Source organism: Aulostomus chinensis, chromosome 7, assembly GCF_037954235.1.
Source record: "Aulostomus chinensis isolate RoL2024-O1b breed Wild chromosome 7, RoL_Achi_v1.0, whole genome shotgun sequence".
NCBI classification, from domain to species: domain Eukaryota; kingdom Metazoa; phylum Chordata; class Actinopteri; order Syngnathiformes; family Aulostomidae; genus Aulostomus; species Aulostomus chinensis.
Window position 1 is genome coordinate 15,045,503 of NC_141326.1, and position 22,914 is coordinate 15,068,416.

A 22,914-nucleotide genomic window follows, 5' to 3' on the forward strand; every position below is an offset into this window, starting at 1 on the left:
GTAAGTTCACATGACTTTGTTTTACAAAAAAAATTGACGTTATTCATTCGCATAAATTTAAAAATGAACTGGGTTATTGAGAGTTCACTTAGATTTGTGGATCATTCTAATTGCATGTAACATAATTCCAGTTTGTACCGCTGACTAATTTTCTTTAAGATGAATTAATTTAAATCAGTTTTGTAGCTTATTCATCTAGGGTCCAAATAATTAATCAATAAAATTGTCAGAGGTGTCCCAAAAGAAAATAGTTGTTGGAACCGAAACCAAGCAGAATTTTTGGAGTCAGCTTAGTCAGACAGCGAACCTTGACCTTGTAGTTCCCGTTCTGTGCTGCCAGCGTTAACGCTGGTTCATGCATTAGCCAGAGCTAGAGCTAGTCCCAGGTAAGTTAACGTGAGCTTGTTTGTCAAGGTTACTGGGTCAAGCTGGAGTTTGTTGTTTTTTTAAGGGAAATATATCAGCGCTGCTTAGCATAGTCATTCTGTGTCCTTTCTACTTTGGTAACTTCATAATATTATTTTGAAGTGTCAAAATGACAAGTTTTGTTTTCCAGAGTGTTTGTGCACTGGACTAATCCTTTCCCGGGAGCAGTGTCTTCCTGGAGGCCGCTTATTATCAAGCTAAACTCCCAGTGGTGCCATCGTAGCACCGTCATAGCAAAGTTTTATTCCAGTCTTGTTCCCAGTTTCAAGCTAAACTAAATGAATCTGCCGTTGCCTGCACCTTCCTCTGCAGACAGAAGAGAAACCAAGGACACACTGGGATCATGAGGCGGTGGAGCGGTTCAAGAAGACCCTGACTGAAAAAGATGATTCTCTTCCATCATCTTATGCGGCGCTCCGTCACACTCAGGTGTGAAGAAATAAGTTCTGCTCCTAAATTGAGACAAAAGACCTACAATGTTGAAAAAAAAAAACCCACTGCTTGAAGTAGAAAAGAGAGATAGAACTTGAGTTGTTTACTGTCCGGTGCTCTTGTTTTCCCATGCGGCTCAGCACTGAATGCCACAGGATCACCGACCAGAATTTTTGCTCCACATGACAAATGCAGACCTCAGCTGCTGGAGCTCTACAAAATCGAGAAGATTGAAGAGATTGTCATGGTGTGTGACTTTTAAATCATATTTTTATAACCGTTGAACATTATCCAGTATATATTCTGTGTGTGCTTTCAAATCAAAGGAATCCTTTGACTACATATTGCTGTTGTCGTGCTTCTACTTGCATGTAAAAGTTTAGAGGTTATTATGTAATAACGGCGTATCCTTGAGCACCATTCAGGATGAATTAGAGGCAACCTAGAAAGGAGCAATGGCCCTGGTGGCAGTGATGAATGAAGAGGAGGTGCCTGCGGGACTTCCCTTTGTGGTTTTCTAAAATCTTGATGGTGGAAGAAAGCAGCTCAGACCTGCTACAGGCCTTGAGCTGGAGAAAGTTATCAATAACTTTTGCTGTTGAATGTTTGTTTTTTTGTTTGTTTTGTCTTAATAGGGCAAAGACAACTTTGCATTTTAGAGATGGGAATATTTCATTTTTGGCCATTATACTTGGTTATGAGTGTTACACATTTAACTAAAAAAAAAAAAGGTTTAATTTGAATAAGGTGTCCGTGTTTTTAGGTTGTGTTAATACAACTTAAATGGTTAAAAGTTTGAGTTGAAGTAACTCAGGTTTTACAGTGTTCAGATGGATGATACTGGCAGCATGTGATGAGCTGGTTCTATCCAGATCAAAGTTACCAGATAAGAAAGAATATAAATATCGCAAATCATCCGAGTAAACAAATCAGCTGAAAAAACCAGCTCGGCTCTGATCCACTGATCTTGTGTCCCGCAGCTTATCTGTTTGAGAGCCGCTGTGGCTGCAGGGGGAGCAGAGAGGAGCTCACATGTCTTGTTTTCTAGCTGCTTCTCTGAAGGATCCAGCTGGGAGGTGAAGCCTTTCCAGAGGGTCCTGGCTCTGCCAAAGCTTTGCTTTTGCTTCAGGGTGCCAATGAGTATCAAATGACAATAAGAACAGAGTGTAAAATAACAGACAGGCAGATTCTTAACCTTGGTTATATGTTTTGACTTGTCTTCATAGCTGTAGAATGATTCTATACTTCTCACTGAAGGGGAATTTAAGACTTTAACTGCAAATTAAAAAAAAAATTCAAATGAGGAGAAGTTTTGGATACGATGGTGGTAGTACATTCCTCTTAGGCAGGGCGGAAGCATGAACTTGATTTGACTATCTAAACCTCAAAGGGTACAACAAAGATGAGTGTTGAAAGGTTCCTCACAAGGCGCTGCTATGTTAAAGAAACACAGAATTTTGGGGGGGAAATCCACCTGTTATCAGTTCCTTGTGGAGCCACACAAGCAGATGATACCCCTCTTTTCCACTCGGTGTGCATCACGGAGCTCCAGAACCTCACCAGTCAGTTGACAGCTAGCAGGTTAGCTTAGCCGCAATTAATACTAGCCTTCAATGCAGCTTAGCTAATTAACCATCAGCCCTCTGGTATCTGGAGCTCCGTAACACACACAGGGGAGAGAGAAGCGTCTCTGTCGACTCGTCTGGCTGTAAAATAATGGAAAAGAAGCAAGCTGGATGTGGCTTCAGATCTTAAATGAACTCTTTTATCTGCCCTCTCTGAAAATGTCCCCTTTTGGGAAAAGAAGAAGGTTAAATATCATTTTTTTGTTTTGTTATTTTTTGGGGGGGAAGGAGAGGAAGTTGGAGGGGGAGGACTTCAATAGCTTAATACAACTGTGTTGAAGTGTTGCGCCAATATTTGTCAGTAGACCTTTGTTGCACGATGACAGTGAATTCAGGAGTATAGCTGCCTCAATACAAGTTCATATGCCACCGTTTAAACATATACTGTCCCTTTTGGATGGTTCGACCCAATGCTCATTCCATTACCAACACGTCTTTTCATCCATCCATCCATTTTCTACTGCTTATAATCTTAAGGGTCACGGAGCTGGAGCCTATCCCAGCAGCCTTCAGGTGAGAGGCGGGGTTCACCCTGGACAGGTCACCAGTCCATCTCAGGACCAACACATAGAGACAGACAACCATTCACACTCACAGTCACACCTACGGTCAATTTAGAGTATCAATCAGCCTCGTCCCCTCTTGATGTCTTTGGACTGTGGGAGGAAGCTGGAGTACCAGAGAGAACCCACACAGGAACAGGGAGAACATGCAGACTCACACAGGAAGATCCCGTGCTCAAACCGGGGCTCGAAGCCAGAACCTTCTTGCTGTGAGGCGACAGTGCTGACCACTGCACCACCGTGCCACCCAAACACATCTTTTATTCTCAGTCAATTATTTATTCGTGTGAAATTGGATTTTTTTTTTCCTGGCAAAGAGCCCAGGAATTTTCTACCCTTAATGAACTCTGTCCCTCAGACTTGAGTTCCATCAGCACATCAAGGTGGTCTGGCCGTGGTGGAGGACTCGCAGGGATTTTTGCACTTTGCTTCCACTGCTGGACAGTAAGCACTGAGCTGCAAGGGTCATTCGCCTCTCCTCACAGCAGTTCTTTTTTGTGATTCCACTAATTTTGGGAGTAACAGGTCAGTGAAGTGACCTTCAAACATTTTTATGAGAGTGAGATGAGTCCCAGGAAGTCAATTCAGGTCAAGTCCTGAGTTAAAGCAAGTCAATTCATTCTACTTTGTGACCTTATAATTACATTCACTGTCTTTTTTTATTTACATTCCACATATATTACACAGTTAAAACCATATTTACTGTGTTTTTCTTCAAAGATATTTCCTCCAGCTGTTGACCATATTTACTCCATTTTTAACTTGTATTGACCTCATTTACTGTTATTAATTTGTATTTATTCCATCTTAAAACCATGTTTACCTCATTAACTTTTTTCACCATTTTTTTTTTCTGAAAATATAAAACGGGCACGATCACTGAAGTCATCCTGTCTCAAGTCGAGCCAGATCCTGAGTCTTGGGGCGTTTCACACCCGTCTAGTTTAGTCCGTTGAAGCGGACTCTGGCGTTGACTCTCAGTTCGGTTCATTTGGGCAGGTGTGAATACGGCAACTGTACTCTGATGACGATTAAAACTAGCAGACAAGGTTACAAACAATCTCTGGTGCAGGTTGCTTGTGGCATGGACGGGATCAAACCTCAGTGCGATCCAAACACAGGACGTATTGAGCGTTCTTGGGTCAAACCTGCCACCGTAGTCTGCTGCATGGGCTGAAGTGGCTTTGGTTGATACGTTTAAGTGCGTCTGATGTTTTGTGAAAGCCATACCAATCCAAGAGGGCGTCCACCGACTCGTCAGCTGATTCAGACCAGAGTAAACAGACGCCCTTAAACTTTGGAATAAATTCAAGCCTCGAGCCTTCCGTGTTTTTGTCAGTTCATGTGACAAGTCATCAACTTAAGTTGACTTGATTCCAAATAGCAATGACTGAAGTCCCCATCTTTGCTCAATACAAGAGAGCTATATTTATGGTAAAAACGCTGTGCATATCACAGCAACCTTTGTCTCAGTCACTGACTTGATTTTAGAATTCTATGAGAGAAAAACATACAATGCACTGGTATAATCTTTGTCTGTTCTGGGAAAAGGGAAGTCCTGCTCTTGTGTTTATTTCTCTTCGTTCACATTCAAGGCTACTCAGGGGGAAGTTATCCCAATCAAGAGCCTAACAAGGGTTAATAAGGCATGGTATGGTTACGGCCCCTGTATAAATAATATAAGCATGATTGTCCAAATCCTTTGACAGGAAAAAACAGCGTCATCAGAATCAATAACATCATCTGCCTATCACATCCTGGGCTGCATAACAAAAGTGTGGACTTCAAGGGAATTCACCAGCCAGAGTAGGTTTAGGGTTGTTTTTGAGGATTCTTTTTTTGATTTCTATTTTCCAAGTCTTCCTTTTCTTTCGTCTTTTTAGCAGTGGTACTATTTACACCTGTGGGGCTGCCCTTTTTTTTTTTGGTCTATTTCCCTCAAAATAAATCTTCTTCATAAATATGACATTTTACAGAGTATGGCCATGCCTGGCAGATAATCCTACATGATACAAGGGGGGGGGGGGTCTTTACAAATTACTATATGTTGCATGGAGTATAGTGTAAGTACAGTGTGAGCACACTGAGCCCACATCCTGCCATGGCATTTCCAAAATTTGAAACAGCTTATATTATGTAGACCTTTCCCATTGTGTGTGTGTATGTGTGTGTGTGTGTGTGTGTGTGTGTGTGTGTGTGTACATACATACACACACACACACACATATATAAATGAAAACTAGGGATTAACTGAGTAGGGTGAGTGAGGGTAACTCTCAACCCCTGAAGTCACTGTGAAGAACTTCGAACTGGTTCAACAGGTTCTGGAAGAAGCTTCATCCTTGGGAAATTTCCAGCACGGGTTCAGCTCTGAAAATTCACCCATATGCACGAGAGGATCATAAAAAACACCGCGTCAGAAGTCGTCAGATTCATTCAGCTCACCGAGCAGCAGTGAGAGGAGTGTGATGGAGAGACTGATGTTTAAAGAGCACAGACCACAACAGAAATGAATCTCCTCGGCATTCGTACTCCGTGAGCTGACAGTGTGACAAACTAGTCACTGCTGGAAGCTTGTCTGTGTGTTCGCTGAGGCGGCGTCTGTTGCGGTAGTGACACGCACCTCATGTCCTTACGCATGAAGAATGAAAACTGGACACCAAAATAAATCCCGTCCAACCACAGAGTCTCCATCTGTTGGCCACTAAGCATTTCTACAATCACTGCTGCTGACAGAAAACAAAGGCATTCCCCTGATATTGCCGACAATTTGCTGTATTTCTTACTTCATAACCTTTTGTAAAGTACTTTACTGCACTAATATTTGCATCTACAGTGGCTTGCAAAAGTATTCATACCCCTTGAACTTTTGTCACATCACGGACACAAACAAATACATTTTATTGGAATTTTATGTGAAAGACCAACACAAAGGTGCATGCAGTTGTTGAAGTAAAAAGAAAATTATACATGATTACATTTTTTTTTTTTCCACAAATAATAAACTGAGCAGTGCGGTGTGCAAAATTATTCAGCCGAGTCGATACTTGGTGGAACCACCTTTTGCTGCCATTACATTCTTTTGGGGTGCGACTCCACCGCCTTTGCACATCTAAAGACTGAAGTTTTTGCCCGTTCTTCTTTGTAAAACAGCTCAGGTTCAGTCGGTTAAGATGGCGAGCGTTTGTGAACAGCAGTTTTCAGATCTTGCCACAGATTTTTGATGTACTTAGCGTTTTACATTTAGGCCAAAAATGCCATGTTTGCCGTGTCCCCCACATGGTTTCAGGGCTTCTTGTGGTTTTCTTTAACAATGGCTTTCTTCTTGCCACTCTTCCATGAAGTCACAAGTCACAACTTCAACTGAGCTGTTCACTCGAACTCCAGCTCTTCTCTCCAAATCAGGGTCATTTCTCTGTCTGTTGCCGTTTTGATGATCAACTCTGAGCTCTGAGGTGAATAAACTAACATGGCTCATCCTCAGGCCTTCAAGCTTCACAAGTTTGTCTTGTAGTGTTAAGTTGGGCTCTTGAATCTGTCAATTCAGCCACCCAAGAATACAAAGCCTCTGATTCACAGGCATGAAACTTGAGGAAATTGGATATATCTACGCTTCACTTCATCATTCGATTTGCAAAAGGGGCTTTTGTGCTTTGGATTCACTACGTTTCCGTGAACTAAACCTGCAAAATCAATAAGCATCCATTTTCATTTGATTTTTATCACAGTAACGTATGTAATACGAATTTTGAAATGACTTCTTTAACGGTACATTAACCACTTACTTCTTTTTTTTCCATCCAAATCTAATTCCAAAAATCTTCCGGCCAATCTTCCTGATACCTGTCCAGTCATAATTTTGCATTCGGACCATGACACGAATTGACAGGAGCCTCATTTGCTTTAATTGCTTTGGCTGTTCGTTTTAAATACATGGGAAGGAAAAACTCGAATGACTAAATGGAAATATTGAAGAAAATCCCTGCTGGGTTCAGCTAGCTGCGGCCATGCTGCCGCGCGGGCTTTCCCTTCTGAGCTCAGCAGCCCGACTGTAGTGACACATGCGATTGTGGTGATGGTTTGGTTTGATGCGACTGTGGTCTGTTAAAACACAATCACACGATTATATGGGAGCTGAGAGCCAGACATGATCACCCCCCCCCCCCCATAGATAGATAGATTTAACCTGGGATGAACCACACCCCACCCCCTCCAAAAAAAGAGGGACCTGTCAGAGGCCGAATGCTGACCAGCAGGCCCACTGTAGTGCATGACGAGGATACATTCATCAGGACCATGAGTCCTCAGGACCATGAGTCCTCAGGACCATGAGTCCTCAGGACCATGAGTCCTCAGGACCATGAGTCCTCAGGACCATGAGTCCTCAGGACCACGTGTGACAGCAGCCGGCAGCAGAATTATGATTTAAGAGAAACTGCATTTCCAGATTGAATTTGAGGCTGAATCAAACATGAACTGATATTTTACTGTCAGTCACACACTGTTGGTGTGAATTAGTCTTGGATATTTTTTAATTTCTCTTTTATTTGCTGTACCAGCCATGATTTAATGTGTCCTCAAAAGGCCAAATACTCTTCAGGGTCTTTCAGTCTTTCCTTGAACCAAGCAGTTTTGTTTTCTTTTTGCTTTCCTCAGGCTTCATCTTTCCCATATGATTGTTTTCATGAGGTATTTTATGGAGGATGGCTTAGATAAAAGATTCATTCAATACTGTAATGATTATTCAGTCAAACCATAAATGGTCTCTCTCCGGTTCATCACTACACAGGAGGGGAGCGTGATGGTGGGGCTCCAATGTCTATCCGGCGGGAGATAGACCCCAAACGCGTGAAAGACACAACATGAGCGAAGGGAGGTCGAGAGATGGGTTTGATTAGCGGACGCCAGGTAGCCCGCAGGAGTCCGGCCAGCCTTCGATAATCAGATCCATCGACCGTCAAGTCTCTCTCAACACAGCAAGTGCGGCAGTTCCACTCCTGTGTTTGCTTTCAAAGTCGTTAGTCTGATATTTAAAAAAAGGATCTTTCTCACCTGTGAAATTTCTAATAATTCACGCACCAAATACTAAAACATTCTCTCTTTGTGTAAATTATATAATTTACACAAGTGTTGACCATCAGAGACTTGAGCGTATGTGTGTGTGCTTGTGTGTGTGTGTGTGTGTGTGTGTGTGTGTGTGTGTGTGTGTGTGTGTGTGCGTGCGCCTGTGTGTGTGTTTGTCTTGAAAACAGGCTGTAGGAGTGTGCGTGACTGCTGGTTGACGTCGACGGAGGCAGGACAACCTGTTGCGCTCTTGGCGGCACACGCGTAGACCAGCCAGAGCGCACCAGAGCCGCGTGGATGATGGACTTCCTGTAATCACGGTCGCAGGTCACCTATGAGTGGATTCTTATCGCTTCGACCTTTCTTCTGAATGAAAGCTGGCACATGACGAGGTGTCACCTCCGACCGGATTCGGCTTTTACGCTTCCCGACAGGATAAAAGGACTCTCGAGGTGCGTGTGTGTTTGTGTTACGCGCATTTGTGTGTTGAATTAATTTCCCAAATGTGTTTCCTTCTGTATGCGTGTGGGTGTGTGTGTGCGCGCGCGCGCGCGTGCGCACACTCGCAGTATCCCTCAGGTGTTCTGCGGGACTTTCACTCTCGTCAGGTGTGAAATCTATTGATTGGCTGAGAGGCTTTGGCGTGTATCAACAGGAAGCATGAGGTTTACAAGGCAAATAAACAGTGCAGCGACTCGGCCTGTTTCCAGTTATGCAGCCAGTCGAGACATCAGCTGCCACAGGTGATGAAGGTTCGGAGCCTATTGATACCTGTGTGTGTGTGTGTGTGTGTGTGTGTGTGTGTGTGTGTGTGTGTGTGTGTGTGTGTGTGTTCCAGCCCGCTGGAGCTAAATCATCAGCAGCAAATATTCTCAAAACTCCAGCCGAAGCAAAATAAACCGACTAAAAATAAGATAACCAGCAAGAAATCGCCAGACTCGTGAGAAGTAAGGCGATGTAACAGAAATGTGCCGAACTGTCACTGCCAGCCTTTCTTTTTATCGCTATTCGCAGCTCAGTGAGATTATTTCATGTGAAAGTGCTGCTAGTGTTTGTTGACCATGACGGAGGTCCAATGGACTCATTTCATGATTGACCTTGAAACAAAAGCCAGTTGTTTGAGGGAATCTTAAGATCACAATGAATCCATTGATAACTGATCATTCCACCTTAGCAGGACTAAATATTGCTTGAAAGATAAACTACCATCCAGTTTGTCTTTGATTTTATATATCTCCTTAAAAATGTTTTCAAAGTAAATGTTCAATTTCCTGAGAAGCAACTTTTTTTTTTTGACAAATGAGATTTCTGGCAGCAAAATTTAATATCATATGGCTCTGATGCAGAATTCATGTCATGCAATGCAAATGTGCTGCAAACCAGATTCCGTGTGGGTGTTTTTTTTTCTATCATTATCATTTTTTTTTTAAATTTCTCCTTCCCTTTTTCCCCTTCCCTGTGGTGCTGTGGTTTCTCTGGCTCTTGAGGAACACATGACTGAACCGCAGCGCTCAAGCATCAGCAGTCACTCCGATTATTTGTGTCTGGTCATAAATCTCAGGGCAGTGTTGATAATTGCCTGTCTTGTAAGCCCCAGTGGGGGCCCTCAGTAGGGTCCCACTTTTCACTCCCCCCACTATGACATCCCTCATCTTGTCAATACTCCTTGACCAGCTGCTATAGGCTTTCAACCCCTCAAAGCTATTGAAGCCATGTGAGCATCATGTGTGCTCCTCTAAATGTTACATACTTGAGGGCCCTTCTAAGATTCGGACCACAGGGGACAGCAATAACCTCTCCTTTATCGTCAGAGTGCAGTCTGTCCAGCTCCTACTGTTTGTCCGGCTGTTTGAGGATTCTGTCTGGGCTATTATGGCATCTAGACGTGAGACGTGCCCGGATGTGCCTAGTCCGACTGAATGGATTTATAAATGTAACAAATAAATATTCCAATAACAGGCGGGAAGCCATGAGGTAATCAGTCCAGTTAGTATTATTTACCGTACTGCACATATGATGCAATGTGTCCTATTCTGCAGGACTGAACAGTCGGTGCTTGAAAAGGGAAAATGAACTCGCAGTCTGTTATTTTCTGAATGTACCCTGAAGGCAGATTAGAAATGCAGTTTTTATGCACCGTTGCCTGTGTTGGTTTAAAAGGTTCAACATTAGCGCTAACACGCTGTAACTTTTGCTTGGTGTGTCAGGTCAGCTCAGCATCCCTCTGGCCTATTCACGCAGATTGGCTGTTGCAGTGGCTTGTAAACAGCTTTAACTGAAATGTTTTTGCGTTTTTCGTGTTTAAAGCTAAGATTACTGTAGATCTTGAGTGTTCAAACAGGCCAGCATGTAATACGATGCTCTCAACAGGTGAAAAGTTGCTGCCGTCAAAGACAATCTCTTAGAAAACACCTCCTGCCCTCCATGAAACTCACTTAACAATCTGCAGCGTGACAAGTTACCAATCCAAATTTTATTTGATATGTCCACAAAATGCTACTTTTCTGTCTCTGTGTGAGGTTTGCATTTGTTCTTTTTTTAAAAAAAAAATTGGAATATTTGTCCGTGTGCACCTTGGACTGATAGAGTTTTATTTGCTTCTCTATCTTACCTGTTGTTATGCAAACAATTGACTGAGTCTCGACTCCACGAAGTAGCCAAACCAACTGGATTTTGGTGGGAAAACTCCAGTTGGACATGGTGCAGGTACAGTGTCATCATCAAAAACATTAAACTGATTTAAAATCTGTACTTATTGGTTATGTGATTTTTTTCTCACTCCAATAGTTACTTTAACTGTGTATTGTAAGAAATAAACAATAGTTATTGACCTGGAGGGGCTGCACAGCCCCCCCCCCCCCCGACAACTAGTGCACCCATCCACCTCATCTCATCTGCCTGGCTAAAGTGCTCCTCAGTGGGCCAGGTATAGCGCCACAGGCCCCCTGGAGAGCCACAAAATCCATTCGGCAGCTGCATCTTTCAGTTTCAGAAGCTTCCTCTTCTTTTTGAACAAAGGTTGCTGTCCTTTTTCTCAAGGTGCACATCAGTGCCCTCTACCGCATGACAGTAAAACACAGATAGATGGAAATTCTCGTCAATGTCAGGAAATGATTGAAAGTCTGTCACAGAGCAATAAAAATCAAGTCAAATCAGTCTTTTCAGACCTCAGCTTCAACCATGGCATTAAGAAACAAACAAAATGGAATCAAACATTTGGAATCGGTACAAAACAAAAAAACAAAAAAAAAATCCCGAAGATTGAAAAGCTGACTTTGCAACATGATTTATGGGTGACATTGCATGCGACCGAAGGATCGCTGGATGGATCCTCACTTCCCCGGTGTCAGAGTGTTCTTGAGCAAGGTGCTGAAGCCCTAATTGCTCCTGCTGAGTAGTCTGGTAACTTGCCACCACCAGCAGTGTGTGAGCAAACTGGTGAACGAGGCAATATTGTAGAGCACTCAGAATACCACTGAAGTAGAAAGGCGCCATGTAGATGACCATGTACCGTTCAGGGGACCTTGTAGCTGTAGTCATCTCCTGCAGGCTGGGCTATTGCAGGGGTCTCAGAAGGGATGCTGGCAGGTTTGTAACATTAATAACCCTTAAATCCTTTCATTGGCTATATTTGTCTGAAAGTGCTCACTTTCAACATGCACTGTCCATGTTTCACTGAGCAGTTTAAATCCAAATACCTACGTGATCTCCTGAACTTTGTGACAGGTCAGCTTGACCTGGATTATTTCTAATCCAGTTCCTAGATTTCAGGTCTAAAAAATGTCCGGGGACAGGCAGTAACACACAAGGCTGGAGTGTTTTTAAATTTCAACTCAACTCTTATTGTTTTACAGTGGCATTTAACTAATTCTCTTTTATTACTTATTGATTACTTGCATGTGTTATTAATATCTTTATTGTTACCAGCTGCCCTCTGCAGTCCTTGATCATCCTGTTGGTTTTCTTGTTTTTACTCCATATGTTTTCACTTTTCTTTTAATCGTACTTATGCAAAGTAATGTAAGTTGCTCTCTGCGGGCTAAGGTCCAATATGAATTTAACTTTCCATGCCTCGCTTACAGTGTGTTACACGATACCATCGTTAATGAACCGCTGTGGTGCTCCAGGTGTAAGGGAACGTGCTTATCTGCTACACACTTCAGAAGAGGTCGCTATCAATTTTATATTTGTCTCAGTAAAAACTGAACTCTAAAATCAGGACGTGTCAAACTCTTGATCGCTGTCAAAATAACTGTGGTATGCAAATATCATGCAGCATCTAAACGGGAATATATAGGGGATATTCTATAAGACACTCATGGACAATCAAAATATCGTCTTATTCAGAGACAACAGTTGGATTTCGTGTTCATGTAAACGTATCCCATGTCAGATGTTCGTATTGAACTCTGCTACATTTTTAGATAATGAGGTAAATATGATAATACACGTGACTAAAAAGTTCCGGCTTCCGTGTGGAGCTGATGTTAGCACGTCGCTTGTGCTCCAGACGTAACAATGTATGGCCAATGAAGGACAGCCACCAGTCATCATACAGCTCAGTTCCAGTGTGTTTTTACCAAGAACACCAGAGGCATTCCAGAGCTGAGTTTCCTAGGGATCAGAATATTTCATTGACAAGATGCAGAAATGGGGTGGGCTCTGAAAGTCTCTGAACAAGACGAATGCCTCTGTGTTCCCCGAAATGTTTCTAATATCCTGCTAAGTGGGGTTTGACGTAAAGTATCAGAAATCACTTTAAGTACAATATACTCCCAACCACAGCCTCCATCAGGGTCTACTCAACAACTCTTGACAGTGTGAAATGTCTAAACTGGCCTTTTATCTTTATCATGTCTCTGATCCTGCTGTTTGTTATGAAGTTGCACAGTGCTTAGGGGCATGCCTGTTTACCATATGCTTAGATGGGGCCCAAAGATAGATAGAAGCTGACAATGTGCCTGTCCTCTGGACTGAAAATATTATTTATGTATTTTCTTAGGGATTAACAGAAGGATGAAAGATTCCTCAGAGTTTTGAACACACAAACACCCTGAAGACATTATGCATTGCCAATGACTAAACCGAGTATACCCACCAAGTTCTTGGTTTTTCGTGATTCATCTTCTGAGAAAATGTATGACTGTTGACACATTTGGCTTTTTAGATGGCAACGTCACTCTGCAACGACTGCAACTCCGGTTCAAAATACAATCCATCTGTTGTTTGCCACCAAATGTTTCTGATACATTGACAGTTCAGAGATAACAAACCTGAAAGACTTTGGAGAAAATTTCAAAATAAAAGGCAAAGAAGATGAGCCACGCACACACAGCGAATGAATTCAACTCATCTTCATTGTCTGAAATATTCTAAAGTCAGATGTTATGTATATTATAGCTACTGCTCACGTTGCATTTATATTTTTCAAGCCTCAATTTTTCATAGTGCTATTAAGTTGAGAATTTGTCCATGTGTTTGTTGGTTTTGGTCAAAGATCCTCAAATTAAACAAGATTTTGTTTATTAGCCTGAGCTGCATTATCTTGCTAGCAAATGTCAGCATGTGAGCAGAGATAGTCATCCTGGTAACCATCACCCGCTTAAAATCCAAATTTTAGCTCTTGGGTGAAAAGGAATGGATTGTGCTCCTGGCATTTTTACACCAAAATCAGTAAAGCTGCTACGTAGCTTGTTGACTCTGCTACGTGTCAGTTCTCTGCTCTGTTTGTAAAATGTTGTGTTTCACCTTTGTATGCTTGTGTTGGAGCTGTTGTCAGTTTTGCCGTCTTTGTGTGAGATGCTTTGGTTTAAATTGTAAAACTTATTTAAGGGCTGTGCTAACTTTTGAACCCTTAGCAATACACGCTAATGACTGCGCGGCAGCTAGCAGTGAATTAGCTTGCATCATTAGCATAACCGTGTCAGGTTGTGTCACTCTGTAGCTGGTGCACCTGGTTTATCAACACTATGCTGCATTAACGATGTTGGGATTATTATCATTTTTTTTAATAACAGAAAAAAAATCCTTTAAATTGCAGAAAAAAAGGATTTTCTCAACCTACAGGAAATTTTTCGGGAGTAATACATTTGGTTGCTATGCAGCCTTCAGTAGGCATTTCAAATACGAAATAAACATCTGGACATTGTTTTCATTCTTTTGCAGAGAAGTGTTCATGTATGTGGATGATGAGTGAATAAATAATTCAGGCCCTGTCATAGATGCAAAACCAGCCTGCATATCAACTCCAGCCAAAGTGTCAGATCTGTTATTCATCATTTGCCGGTGTATTTATGTAAATTTGACATTAACACGAGAGCAAAGTTTCGGTGTAATACAAAGGGATTCAGGAGGAATCGCTGTTGTCACTGGTAATGTGGCAGTTAAACACATGGAGTATCATCAGTGAAAGTACATAATTGCCTATGCAGAGACAGAAAGGAATGGGAGGGGTGAGGGGTTGAGCATCTGCTTAATCTGTACCCAAGGAGATGGGTAGGACCCTATTAGGCCCTATATTTATGTTACAGGTGCCCTCAAGGGGCCACAGTAATTACAGCATAGAGGGAACTTCATACAGGGAGGAAGTAGATGGAGTCAGCTAACTATTAAAGATTAGTTTCCTTTTCCCAACAGGAACAGTAACATTTTCTGCTCCCGTGGTTTATACTTGTGTCTTGAATTTGAAACCGTCAACATGAAGAGACTTCTGAAAATTTTTTTATTGATTTTTCCATTGTTTTATAAGATGTTATTAACCTATAAGACAAAGAAATACCTCACATTCAGCCTGTTGAAATTTAACATGATGATGATGATGAATGTCACTCCTGCCACCCAATAGCACTGTGTATGCCACATTTGTCGGACTTTACTTGAGTGCAATTAAAAAAATATCATCCTCTGCATCTCCGCTCTCATGTCTCATTTCCTCTTGTCTTCTGTTCCTTTCACCAATTTCTCTTTCATTCCTCCCCCTGTTTTGAGTCCACCACTCCCAAAGCGTCTCACCTCTTTTCCCTGATACTTCAGAGTGTTGGCTCGCTCTCTCTTCTGCGATTGTTTCCCCATCAGGCATGCTGAGCATCGCTGCTGGGTCCAGGGTTTGGAGGACTCACAGCATGCCGCGGTTTAAAGTTCAACCTAGCTGAACTGAGCAGCGCGCTATGCATGCACATGCACCATTGACTTGCAATTACACTCCGGGAGAGACGCAAATATGAAGTTATTTTAAAAGAGGAGATTTTGGAGAAACATTTGTTGCTGGAGCCTCACCGTCTTCTGAGATCTGTCATGTAACAAGCCAAATCTCTGACTTCTTAGTATCAGGCTCCAACCACAGTATTTTCATCCTGGAATTGACAGGACAATCTCACGGTGCAGGAAGGCGGGAGGCTCGTGAACTTCAACACCGCGGCACATCTTCTGCTGGCTCGGTTCCTCAGCTCAGCTTAGTACATCTCACCAGAATTGTAAATACTATTCCCTCATCCCTTTACATCAGTTGTGTTCCCTCCTGTTATTCATACGCAACCATGTGTTCTCACTGATTTGGGATTTCATGTTATTTCACTGTTTATAGTATTGCATCAATGTCAGCGTTGGAAAAAGTTCCACTTTCGCTCCAAAGATGATCACATCCAAATTATACTTAATGCATATCTCATCAAGATAATGATAGACTCTTTTACCCTGAAAAACACAAACTGGACTATGGATCCATTTCTGTGTATGGGAGTAGATTTCTTCCCCACCTCGTGCCCCCTCTGCCCAACCAGTCTAGAGTGGTTGAAAATGAGACCGATCGTGGTTTAAAAGTATTCTCTAATAAAAAAGAAAAATATTCACTTGGGAATGCAGGACCTTTCTTTCATTATCCAATCTGTTTGTCAGTGATTTCTCAAAAATTGAATAAACTTTCATACATATTCACTTCCTCTTGATGCGTTGACAGTATAATCATTTCCAAAAGTATTCAAGACATTTTCAGGTTAAAAAAACACTTTGGTGAAAGTTTTCTAGTGACTTGCTTCAGTTTCTGTCTGTCCCACATGTTTACTGATTATCCTGCAGTATTTTTATCCCAGTAGGCCTTTTGTTTGTTCTTTCTCATTTCTGACGAATTTTCATCTCTTATTTTCAGACTGTCAACGACACGGAGCCACAGAGGTACAAGAGGCTTAAACCATGGTTGGTCCCCGCCAGCATGTTCAAGAGATGTGATGCGGACTTGGAAGTTCGTCCTGCTGAACGCACACACTGAAGAGTTGCTGACGACAGTGTAGTAGCAGTGTGTGTGGGTGTGTGTGTTTGTGTGTGTGTGTGGGTGTTCATACATATATACCAACTGTGCACAGTTTCGAGCACTGTGGAGCAGAGGAGTTTAACCCAAGAGTATGGTCCAGCTGTCAGTTTTCCTGCTCGGAGGCCTTATGGGTAAGAGACATCTTCACAACAATCTATTAAGATCAGTGTGCATGATGAGGAAAAAAAAAGATTGTTTGATCTGAGTGGCAGCACGGTGGTGCAGTGGTCAGCACTGTCGCCTCACAGCAAGACGGTTACGGGTTCAAGCCCAGTCTCAGGCACAAGATCTCTCTGTGTGAGTCTGCATGTTCTCCCTGTTCCTGTGAGGGTTCTCTCTGGTACTCCAGCTTCCTCCCACAGTCCAAAGACATCAAGAGGGGACGAGGCTGATTGATACTCTAAATTGACCGTAGGTGTGACTGTGAGAGTGAATGGTTGTCTGTCTCTATGTGTTGGTCCTGTGATGGACTGGTGACCTGTCCAGGGTGAACTCTGCCTCTCACCTGAAAGCTGCTGGGATAGGCTCCAGCCCCCCCGCGACCCTAAACAGGAAAAGTGGTAGAAAATGGATGGATGGATGGGTGTTTGATCTGTAAAAAAGTGAAACTCTGCTTTTGAATCATGACAAAACAAAGATCCAGATGTGTTTATCAAGCATTTCAGTAAAGCAGTGGCAGAAAATGAGGAAGAATGTTCCCCAGCAGGCTCCCCAGTTTGGATATTGGGGGTCATGGCTTTTATCCAGATTTGGATTTCTACCTCAAAAACTGCTACCAACAGATAAGACCACAAACGAACTACTGCACTCATCTGTGTAATCGGTATCAACTAGTCTGAGGCATGAAGCCCTTCAGTCTCTCATCACTCACAGCACAATGTTGGTGCAGTGGCTCCGATGTGGCAGTGTTGCACAACCAAGTGTAGGCTGTATAAAAGTTTCCACATACATGTTACTAAATGAGTCGACTCAGTATTCTCAGTACACACACACACACACACACACACAGACTAAATCTTCATTTATATACATTTGTCTTTACCTTCTATCTATCATGTAGTTATGAATAGTGATCAGAATTCATATTTTTTCCACTGTCTCCTCTTGAAGTGCATTATTTATGTGACGGGAGAATTTGCCGTTGCACTCTGGTCTTCCTAAACAGACAGTTTCTTTATTTAGTTCGACTCTTATGAATCTGGAGACGGTTATTGTCATTTGTAATTAACGTGTTTGTTTGGGGGGGGGGGGGGAGTTCTACTATGCAGTATGGTTTGCTGGATCTGTTCTTATACTCTGCATCCAGGTCAGAAGTAGGGGTTCCAGTTTAGAGAAGCTGACTGGGTCGCATCTTGAGGTTTGGCCTCAAAACGATTTGACATTTAGGCCTGAAGATCTGCATGTCTGTGGGTTAGGGCTGGGGGGCTTTTCCGCCTTGTGCTAGATTAAACTGCACTATTTGGCTGCAATCACTCTTAAAGGTCAAGTGCTCTTATTGCCGCTAAAATATGGGGCTGTTTAAAGATAGCAGTTGTTGTGTGCAGGATGTTAAGTACTTTGGCTTTGCGTGTGTGTGTGTGTGTGTGTGTGTGTGTGTGTGTGTGTGTGTGTGACATGTATAAACAAATGTGATGCCACTTTCAGTCATACACCATTATGAGGCTCTAACAAGTTACACCATAGTGGGGTGTTTGTGGAATGAATATTACTGCTCTGTTTTTTTATGAGTCCGCTTATTATAAAGTGTACAAGCAAACTCAAAACGCTACAGAGCTGATGGAGGGCTCCCCCATGTCTGGGGACAGCGAATTGTTATGAAGCAGAAAAAACGAAAGCCGATTTTATGTGGTCCAGAAGTTTATCTGCTTGATTTTTTTTCTTCCCAGAAATAGTAGAAATATGGCAAATACTTGTAACTGTTCCTCCTGGCTGAGATGGTGTCCTGGGGCGGTAACAGAGGGAGGAGGACGGAGGACCTTCGGTGTCTCTAAACTTAACTACTTCCGTGCCACCGTTTCTCTGTTGATGACTTCATTGTCGCTGCTAATTAGTCACAGTCACCGATTGGTTTAATTCATTGTACGAGTACATTCCCGATGCCTGGACAGGTCACCGGGGTGAAACATCTCTCGCCAACGCACAAACTCCTCAGAAAGGCTCTCGCCGGCAAGTGGACCCAAACCCAGAACCTTTATGGTGTTGTAGTGATCAGCCAAGGCAGAAAATATTGACATGAAAGATTATGTGAAAAAACAGGACAAATGATACTGAAATAGTTTAGGTTTTCATTCACTCGGGCAGTTTGGATTAACAATTCTTGCCACTTCAACAGTTTTGTCCAGCTTTTCATGCAAATCACTTTAATATTGGGTTCATTTTTTGTGGCCATTTCCCTTAACTTTGGTGCACTGATGTAATCTACTTTTTATTTTACGGACAGTTACCTGTCTTGTTATTATTCTTTTTTTTTAATCTAATTTATTCAGTTTATTCAGAGAAAGGGAGTGTACAATGTAGAATTAATGTTTCCATCATCACAATGAAAGAACACGTGACACACTATAAATACAAAGAAAATAAAACGGTATAAAAGACATGAACAAAGTGAGCAGCGTGTAGAAAATTACGAATTTAGAATTTGCTTCTTTCAAGTTTTGGAGGTTATTGACTGTTTAAAAGTAACATTAATAGCCATTTTATTCAACGCATTCCTTGGAGCTTTTTTCATCACACAAGCACCAAGTTCTATTGTTTTCTCTCAGCAGTAACCTGTACAAATCTGAAAAATGCTTGATTTTGATATCTTTTATTTTCTATCTACACATTTTTCTAAAGATAAAGAGTCTTAACTCATGTTCACGTTCCGGGATCATCCTCTCTGAATCCCTCCCACCTGCACGAGATGTGGGACGGTGAACCTCAATCCAAGGAAACACCAGTAGTCGTGAAACAATAAAAATAGGGCTCTTTATTTTGTTTTTATCCGTTTTTCCATGAGAGAAAACAAACAAGCATCTGGAATTGATACCAATGATCAGTGCACATGGGCAATTTACACCCGTCATCTTTTTTCTTATTTTGGTAACATATTTTCACTTTATTTGCTGATATAGAACCTCAAAGAATTCGGAACATTCTTATATCGTGCGTCCTTCCTTCGCGTGACGAGAAGCTTCTAGCTGTCATCCTGTACAGCAAGACAGTTTGCTTCAGGCTGTTGAGCCTTGACATATAATTTGTAATTGTCTGGAAAGTAAATACAACAGAGAAAGCTGAAATTTAAAACTCTAGCTGTTGACCTAAGGCTAGCCTCACTGAGCAGGCTGCTGCTTTTTTCTGTACCTCTAAACCATTTAAATAACAACCTTGGCCCCAGGATGACAGCAAACCGTTTACTGAGGAACTCTGTTCATAGACATAAGTGGACTTGTTAAGCAGACACTAGTATGTTCATTTACTGCTTTATACTCTGATTTTGAGACTCCAGCAGAGTAGCTTTTCATGATCCACAGATAGAAGATAAGACAAGAATTTAGTTTGTTGCTTTTTTGTTTCATACTGGCCCTTACAGGAACATTTGGTTCAACCTCTCTTCAGGGCACCCCCACCTTGTGCAGTGGGAACAGCTTTAACCAGCATTCGCTCTCATATCAAAACGCCCTGTAGCATACATAAGTATTTATTGTCCCAGCTCTTATCAGCGTTGAGAGGAACAGAAAACCCGGGTGAATGTGGTAAATTGCGGCTGATGCTTTCCCTCTCAGATGTTATCAGAGCTCTGCTATCAACAGTATACACAGATGAGTGAAAGGATCTCACCTCGGCCATTAATTTCTGCAACCTTTTGCTATCGCAGCCACAAATTCTACCCGCCTGCTTTCAAGCAGCAGCACTGTAATGTCATTCAGTCGGTGTTTAGTGTGAAAAACAGACTGCAGCTTAAAATAGGACAGAAACGCCATCGCTGTTCTCCATGCTACTTTTGCTACGGCCACAAAGAATGGTATATATACCCAAGATGCTACACTCCAGCGTTGTTCTCACGACAACTTATTTCCGGTGTGTTGACTGTGTTTGTGACATTGAACGTGGCACACTGGGTAAGACAAAAACAAAAGCAGGAATGCAGCTCATTGCAATGGGAACAAGATCAGTCGGCTTTAGTACGTTGACCTGGTCCTGAAAAGCCTGAGTGTATGCTGGTATGTGCGTTACTAAGTTATTAGGCTAATTAACTCAGTAAGTGAGTCAAGTTGATTGTTGCTCCTTTGACAGAAAGAAATCACAGCGTGCTTCACCATAGTGTGTGAAAATGAAATGAACGATACAAAACACAAAAGACAGAAAAGCAAAAAAAAAAACAACAACCCAAAACTCCAAGTGTAAACGCATTCCAGGGCCTCGGCTGCATTAAAATGATCTGAAATGACCTGCTCGTGTCTTGTGTTGAGTCTTCAGAACCACCTGCAATCTCTGACCTGATGACCTGATAGTACGGGTCATCAAAGACTAAGACTACAACGTGTCAGGGATGCACTCGGGAGCTGGTCCACGTAAAACCCTACAAGGTAACATTTTAAGATAAAGTCTAAAATAAACTGGAAACCACTGAAGAGATGCCAGAACAGGAGTGATGTGTGCTCTTCTATTAGTTCCACTTTCCAGTCACACTGAAAATATTTAAGAGCTGATTTGTTAAGGCAGGTAAAATTGCAATTGTTCAGTCATGAGAAAATAAAGGCATGAATAAGAATCCAGCATTTGGAAAAATTGCGTCGATGGCTCAACAATCAAAGTGTGTATCGCCCAAACCCTGAAAACTGCAGTAGGGAAGCTAATATGGATGTCTCAGTGCTGAACAACTACAGGCTCATATTAACCCTGAAACAGTATTATACAGGCAACTTCCTGGCAGAAAACCTTGACATCATCCAGTCTGTATTTAGAATCCAATTCAGTCTTAAACCTGAAAAATCTAGTACACTCTTTAGTTGAATCTACTAAAAATCAAGCTACAACACTTGAGCCCTGACCTGTTTTCACTGTGTTACATCAAATTATTAACAAGTTTGACTTTCTGCAAACTCGAAAATACCACAGAGACTTGATGTCACCACACCATCTAGAGAAAGTCATACATGCTTTTATCTCAACCCAGGCTGAATTATTGCACTGGACTGTTCACAGGTTTGTCTAAGATGGCAGCAGACAGCTTCAGCTGATCCAGAAGGCTGCTGCTGCTAAGTAGGAGCAAAAATGTAAAGCATTTAACTCAGATCATGACATTAGTTACCAATTTCATACAGAATCCACATGGAAAGGACTGAGCAGCTTAAGATACCCGAGAGATCCTCTTAGAAACCTCCCAGACAAGTTGGCTGGCTATTCCCAGTATGAACCCTAAAGCTGCCTTCAAGAGCACCAACCCGAGGAGCTTAAACCAATGCTACCCAGATTGAAAACTGAGCAGAAGAAAAACGCTTGTCCATTTTCTCCTCTCATACCTGCTCGCTTCTATTGTGTTGTCATTTGCCCGTCTGTGAAGCACTGTGAGTAGCCTGTGGTGTAACGTAGGAATGGCAATGCAAAGACATTAGGAGCTAATGTCAAGCTTGTCACAGAAAAAGTGAAAACCCTTTTGCTCACAAGGAAATACTTTTACAAATATATCTTTTAATTAGCTGCTCAAACCGTACATGTCTGTGCCAGTGCACCATTATATGACTTCTGCTCTGAACTGGAAATTGCAAAACCTAAGAGAACGTCCGTTTAAATGAGACGGTTGTCATCAGTCCACTCGGAGATAATAATAATTGTATGTGATGTGTTGTGTTGTGACAGCTCTAATTTAAATGGATACGGATGAACAATGCAGATCCTTGTCAGACCTTCTCCCCGCTGACTTTTATCAAAGGAAATGTACCTTTTTAAGTCTTTTTAATCCTACTCTGTTAAATACTCTGTTACTTTGTAATGCCTGCTGTTATTCACTCAACCCAAAGGGCTAAATCTATCCCCTGCCCTGACAATACTGTGACTGACATGCTGTTTAATCCTTTGGCATTAAGTGCATCCCGACAAAAGAATGTAAAGGGAAGCATTGCCTGTAGGAGATTTACTGAGGGATTTAGCACAAATCCTTGGGGTGAGGGTACCTGCCTGTCCCACCTTCTTTGATGAGAGAATATTAGTGTTGTTATTATAGTGTTTCCTGACTCAGCGCATACAATACATTCAATCAGTAAAGAAATTTTATTTTTTTCTTTATTTAAATGCCAATGTATGATTGTTTTTTTCTGTTTGTTTGTTTGTTTGTTTTTTTGAGCAATCAGAGTCATCACAGACTCAGACAGAGACGGACAAGTCATTTGCGTAGTGTCATAAAATCCATTCAAAAGCAGGTAATTTCAAGGAAATTCTAGGATTATATTGCTAGATAGCTCTCTGTCTGATAAGAGAGAAGGGGATAGATATCTGGGCAGCTGCAACCCGCCCAACG

The 22,914-nt window shown here is 42.0% G+C and overlaps 1 protein-coding gene across 2 annotated transcripts in view; it reads left to right on the plus strand.

The window, feature by feature from the left end:
• Positions 1–8,398: 8,398 nt before the first annotated feature.
• il34 (interleukin 34) overlaps positions 8,399–22,914 on the plus strand; it is a 39,909-nt gene continuing 25,393 nt past the window's right edge. For both annotated transcript variants that reach the window (XM_086208676.1, XM_086208677.1), the window contains exons 1-2: positions 8,399–8,562; positions 16,254–16,546. In XM_086208676.1, coding sequence (XP_086064802.1) covers positions 16,507–16,546 — 40 coding nt within the window. In that variant the 5' untranslated portion in view covers positions 8,399–8,562; positions 16,254–16,506. The remainder of the gene's footprint in view (positions 8,563–16,253; positions 16,547–22,914) is intronic.